A 6,079-nucleotide genomic window follows, 5' to 3' on the forward strand; every position below is an offset into this window, starting at 1 on the left:
TATATATTCCTGATTCATAAAACCATTTCTAATATTTTCGATTTGTTTATATTTCTCAAACTTCTGAAGTTTAGAAATTTGGGAGTAATCTTTTGTTAGTCCTCAGTTTTTATGAGTAAGAACATCATGCGTGTATCTTAGCCATTTATTTAAATGTTGTGTTGAAGAATTCTATACCTATTATTATAAAGTCAGTAATATTTTTTGGCGTTCATAAATTTTGGTAAAAACTTTTGAATAATGCTAATTATTTCACTTAAGTCGAATTTTGTAAGTAAATTCTGAATTTGTTTCATGGTATTAAAAATGTCGTTTTTTGTGGACGATGAGTTTTCTTGTTGTTCTTCAATAGTATTGTTTTTATTCGTCGTCTCTTTAATAGTTCGTTATAAGATTTGGTTTGTTTCGGCGGAGGACGTGCGTCAGCCATTTTGTTTTGATTAGCAAGTTTGTTTCGTATCTTGTTTCTGAATTCAATTAGAAAGGGGCATTTTCTGTAGTTTGCGGGGTGCAGATTCTCGCAGTTTACACATTGTGGTTTTTCTTCTTTTGGCTTGCTGCATTTTTCTGGTTCGTGGTCTTTTTTACATTTAACACATTTTATTTTAGGTTGCATCAACTAATCGGGTTCCGTATCCATGTCTGTGCTTGATAGTGGTTCAAATCTGTTTGAAAGTTTCACTCCGGTTATGTCGTCGATGTTAGAATTTAGCATTTGCCGAAGTTCTTCAATAGTGTAAATTCTCTCATCGAATTGGTACTTTTTAGTGCACCCCATTTTGTGATAATATACTAAAATCCTGTGGTTGAGTATTTCAGTTGATCATCGCAAAATCACACTTATTCACTTCACTTTTCACTTTTATTTCACTTTCACTCTGATCACACAAATTAGTTTATTTATTAAACATATGGCTGGGCTGGAGGCACTGTCTTCTGCTAATGCGGGAAACCATATATGGAATTAACCATGCATAAGTTACATGAGATTTAATTTATTTAAACTACTAGCTGACCCGGCGAACTTGTTCCGCCATAATGGCAATAAATAAGCTTTTTTTTTAATGGAAAAAATAAAAATAGAAATAAAATAGCAACATTAATCATTCATAATGATTTATTCATTTTAGTGCCTCTTGATTGAAGTACCTTCTTATACACAACATTTTTTGTTTTGTTATCAGGCGCAAAAACAAACAACGCAGATGGTTTTCCGACCCGTGAACATGCCACATATAGTTGACCATGGGAAAAACATGAATGTTCCAAATTCAAACCACAAACTTTTAAGGATTGCCCTTGTGATTTGTTGATGGTCATGGCAAATGCGAGACGTATTGGAAATTGAATTCTTTTGAATTCAAACGGCAGATCGGTTGGGATCATCGGTATTCTCGGAATGAGAACTTCCTCACCTTTAAATTTTCCTATCATTATGGTAGCGTAAATTACATTGTTCATCAATTTTGTAACCACCAAACGCGTACCGTTGCACAGTTTTGGTTGGTTTATGTTCCTAAGCATTATTACTACGGAGCCAACCTTTAGGAGTAAATTGTGCGGTGGTAAGCCAGGCACGTCCAAAGAATTTAAAAATTCAATTGGATAGTTGGTGGCTTCATCTTCATTTGTGACGCAATCAATAGATTTGAATGAAAGCATTGTTCCAATTATTTTATTTTGAATTATGTGGTTTAGGTCATCTACATCTTTATTCTTTGCTGCTAAAATTGCCCGCTCACGCAACCATTCATTATTTTTGCTATTAGAAACAATTTCTGGAAATACATTGTTGATAAGTTCGTCTTTTGATGAGACAAAATTACAAAAATTGTTTGAAAATGATATTAATCCGCTCGATTCATCGACAGGTACTTGACCATTACCGATACTCAGCAATTGCTTCGAGAAAACTTCAGCAGATGTATCATTAAGCAATGTAACTCTCATGTTTGTTGTCAGTTGCAGTTTCTTCACATAGCGCATAGATTTGACGATTTGAGGCAAGCGTTTATTTCGTCGGCAGCTGTAGATCTTGGAATTACTGGCAGTATTTGGCGGAAATCGCCAGACAGTAAAATCATTGCTCCTCCGAAACATCTTGAGTCATTGCGTAAATCTTTTAATGTTCGGTTAAGTGCTTCTAATGCACGTTTATGCGCCATTGTGCATTCGTCCCAGATGATGATTTTCGATACCGCTAAAACTTTGGCCATTGCTGAGTTTTTGCAATATTACACGTTGGTTCTTCAATAGTTTGAAGATTTAACGGTAATTTGAATGCAGAATGAGCCGTACGGCATCCTTCTAACAATGTGGCTGCTATTCCAGAAGAAGCAACTGCAACCGCTATGTTTGATCTCGCCCGAACACTTGCTAAAACTAATGACATGAGGAATGTCTTGCCAGTTCCACCAGGAGCATCTAGAAAATATAAACCACCATTTTCATCATCGATTGCCTTCATTAAAGTATCATAAACTTCCTTTTGTTGGCAATTCAACAGGGGAACATTTGTTTGAACTACTAAATCTAATTCCTGGTGGTCATATTCACGTTCCCGTTCCAATTCTCGTTTAAATGTGTCATTCATTTCACGACATGGTGCTGGCATGCCTAACCTGATTAATAAATTACCGCACATGAGGTAACAGATATCTTCGATCAAGAGTAAAGCACGATTGTGTACTTCCTCATTCATCTCAATATCGAAATTTCTAGAACTAACACGAATTTGATGTAAAATATCTTCTGACATATTGTCCTTGTATTTGTGCCACAGGTTACATGGATTTGATGGAAAACATGTCGAAATAATTATAGCGAATAATGTGCGTATCTGGCTTGGAGATGCAGAGATAATGGCTTCAGCGATTGTCGTATCCCAATGACTATCGTTTTCTAATAATTTCAATTCCTCACATGCAGCATGATATGTTGGAAATATTACATGATTAACAGTTCGTAGTGACTCAAATGACGTTGGCCCACGCACATTTACCAGCAACAGCCGCAAATAAAACATTCAATATTCTTTGGATGAACTGTATACATTCGACCAAGAGCTTCAGTAGAACGCACATCTGGATACCCAGGAACCGCATTGCCTTTCTTCCGTCTTTGAAAATTCTTCGATAAAGCATTCCAAGTATAATAACGTGGCATCTCCGAGTAAAGCAAAGTTTGTGCAAACTGATCTCTTTGACAAATTGCAAAAAAACTGGTTAATGTAGTTGCTGGAGGTGTTTCAGCACGTTGCATAGCATTTGAAGCCGTAAAATATACTCGTTGACCATTCTCCAGATGCACCGCCAAATGCATAACAGTAGGATGACGTTCGTGAATGGGAAATGCGAATATACGCCAAATCGCTTCATTACAGTTCACATAACGACCAACTTGATAGCGTGAAATTTCATCGTTGTCATTCGAGGATTGCAATCCAAAAACAGCCATATCACTGCCTTTCGTGACATATTTGCAAATATATTTGATGGACTTAACTGAATTACAGTATTCAATGTTGCAATGCGTCTTGAACGTTTTAGAAATGAGTGGCGAATATGGAACAATCCAACTGTTGTCAACAACGAAATCCATTCTTTTCACTTTCGTTGTGACAGTTTGACCGTTGTCATCTGGTGATCGACGACGATACAGCGGATAACCATCATTGCCAGTGACAGTCTCCGCTGTTAATTTCCGTGGATATCGTTTAGAGCACTTTCCATCGACCATGCAAGGTGATTGGGGATTGATGGCACCACACGGTCCATGAATCATATTAGAAGTAACAACATCATGTAGGTCTGGATCGACTTCATAATCAGGAATCTCGGCACATATGATATCATCTATTTGGTCAGGCTGAATTCTTTCCACTAACCAAATAAGAATGTGTGCGTGTGGCAAGCCTCGCTTTTGCCATTCGATTGAATACATCCAGCATCGAGTTTCTCCAAAGACGCGCTCTTTAACAATAAAGTTTATCAGGGACCGAATTTTTTGCCTGAATATACGTGCTGTAATGTCGTGCCTATCACTTGATGTTTGTCCGGGAAGCAGCAATTCAGTAATTTCTATCCATTTTGGGTTGCAGGTAAAAGTTATGAAAAGATCTGGTCGACCGTAATGACGAACATATGTCATTGCATCTTGTGCATATTCATGCATATGTCGTGGGCTACCAATGTATGTCGCCGGCAGAATAGTTAATCGGCCAATATTAGCTGCATTTCCTTCAGTACTAACTGCATCACGTAAATGGATGTACTCCTCAGAACGCAGTTTGGCTTGGTTGAACCTAATGAAATTTAAGCGTTCCGTTTCTATTTTTACATACATGTCAACGCAATATTGCTGAAACAATCGACGAAACCGCAGCAAATAGTTGTCAGCATTATGACGAATCATCAAACGATATGCGTAATAATTCATTGAGCTAACATTCTTTGTAGTTTCTTCGCCTGAAATTTAAAATTTGAAAATTATTCATTTTATAGGCAAATTTTAAAGGCAAACAATACAGACATTGATTATTTTTTAAAAAAGCTTTATTTTAAAGCGGAGTCTTTCACAAATAAATGAAATAAATTATGATACTGATTCTCACCATTCAATGGATTTTTCATTTTAATATTAAAATAATATCCATCTTCTCCTTGCCAAAACATCAGCGGGTATTGCAATGAGTCATATGATCGATGTGTTTCAGATATTTGTTGCAGTTGCCCAGTGTCGCGACGTGAAAGCACAATATCGCGTTTTTCCAATTGTTCACCAACAATCAGGATGGCAACTTCGTCTACTATTGGAGCATTAAATGTCCTTTCGTGTGTTCCAGATGGTCGTTTATCTGCTCTGATGACAACTTTATAGTCATCGCTTGGCATGAGCTCTAAAGCACTCTTAAACAACCAGACCAACGCATGATGTTCATGAAGCAGACACTGTAAGTCTTGAAGAATTGCTCGCTTCATTCCTGCATTGATCTCTAGTCGTCGATCAAGTTGTTCTTCCCTGTTGCCCATGAAATATATTTGTAAAAATTTATTCTGTGTATCTTCAAAAGGTAGTAATGATCCAATTCGATGATGAATTTGTCCTTGTATCTACAAAATAAAAACCCGACAGTATTAACTGTGTTATAAAATCTTTTTTCGGTGGGAGAAAAAGTTAAGAATTTGCTAATAGATGAAGTAAGTTATTCTTTAACTACATTCTATATAGGTACAAAAATAAGTACCTTAAATGTCGGATTAAATCCTCGTTCTTCGATAATATCTGCTCCAAATGACGTCATTTGGAAACAACCATTGTATTTTTGAGTATTAGCAAGAAAGTGGCGTGATTCTTGTGTTTCGCCACAAAGCAATGAATACAATGGTTCAGGTGGCGGAGTCAACGATGGCAATTTGACTTTACCATTAAGGCAGCATAATCCAGGCGTTTCTTGGGAAAACTTCAATGCACCACAATACTTGCAAACTACGTCCATTTTGCCAATGCAGACGCTAGGATGCAAGCTATAATCATAGCTGCAATCGTATTGAAATGCTTCTCGATTCAAATTTCTTCTTCTGCATCGCAAGTTAACTATTTGTTGATCTATGTTGTTACCTCGAGCACGAAGTCGAGCCATTCTTTCGCGTTGCTGTTCACGTGCAATTCTTTCTTGTTCTTCAGTTCTTGCATTTACAGTATTTTGCAGTCTTCTTGCATTACTGCTTTGTCGGGAAAGATTCGATCGTCTTGGTCGCGGCATTATTAATGAAACTTCACTTCACCTTATTTATATATATATATATATATATATATATATATATATATATATATAAAACCAAGAACTAATATTCATTCACTAACTAATATTCAACATGAGGTAATAGAGGTTAGAAACCCGAATGACATTTGACAATCGAATGCAAATGTCATGGATGAAATCATTGATAGTATCATAGATTGAATAAACTACATGGATAGTTTATAAATAATTAATTTTCAATTAGAATGAAATAAAGGGATAAAAAGTATCCTATGTCCTTCTCCTGACTCTAAACTACCTCCCTGCCAATTTTCA

The 6,079-nt window shown here is 36.4% G+C and overlaps 2 protein-coding genes across 2 annotated transcripts; both read right to left on the reverse strand.

Annotated features, from left to right (window-relative positions):
* Window positions 1-1,107: 1,107 nt before the first annotated feature.
* On the reverse strand, window positions 1,108-2,100 carry LOC113369622 (ATP-dependent DNA helicase pif1-like). Its single transcript, XM_026610255.1, has one exon. It carries the CDS (start codon window positions 2,098-2,100, stop codon window positions 1,108-1,110), a length of 993 nt encoding a protein of 330 aa, XP_026466040.1.
* An 897-nt stretch (window positions 2,101-2,997) lies between these two features.
* On the reverse strand, window positions 2,998-5,776 carry LOC113369623. The gene is made up of 3 exons (XM_026610256.1): window positions 5,246-5,776; window positions 4,613-5,111; window positions 2,998-4,466 (listed from the first exon to the last, which is right to left on the reverse strand). Exons 1-3 carry the CDS (start codon window positions 5,762-5,764, stop codon window positions 2,998-3,000), a joined length of 2,487 nt encoding a protein of 828 aa, XP_026466041.1. The 5' UTR covers window positions 5,765-5,776.
* Window positions 5,777-6,079: the final 303 nt, after the last annotated feature.

Source organism: Ctenocephalides felis, unplaced genomic scaffold, assembly GCF_003426905.1.
Source record: "Ctenocephalides felis isolate EL2017-DRISC unplaced genomic scaffold, ASM342690v1 CF-g0.4_SCAFFOLD_01409, whole genome shotgun sequence".
Lineage (NCBI taxonomy): Eukaryota > Metazoa > Arthropoda > Insecta > Siphonaptera > Pulicidae > Ctenocephalides > Ctenocephalides felis.

Coding starts and splice junctions, on each gene's coding strand:
- LOC113369623 (XM_026610256.1), bottom strand. CDS start 5,764: ATGCCGCGACCAAGACGATCGAATCTTTCCCGACAAAGCAGTAATGCA. Junction 5,112..5,245: donor GATTTAATCCGACATTTAAG/GTACTTATTTTT, acceptor TTTATTTTGTAG/ATACAAGGACAAATTCATCA. Junction 4,467..4,612: donor AATGAAAAATCCATTGAATG/GTGAGAATCAGT, acceptor TTTAAATTTCAG/GCGAAGAAACTACAAAGAAT.
- LOC113369622 (XM_026610255.1), bottom strand. CDS start 2,100: ATGTTTCGGAGGAGCAATGATTTTACTGTCTGGCGATTTCCGCCAAAT.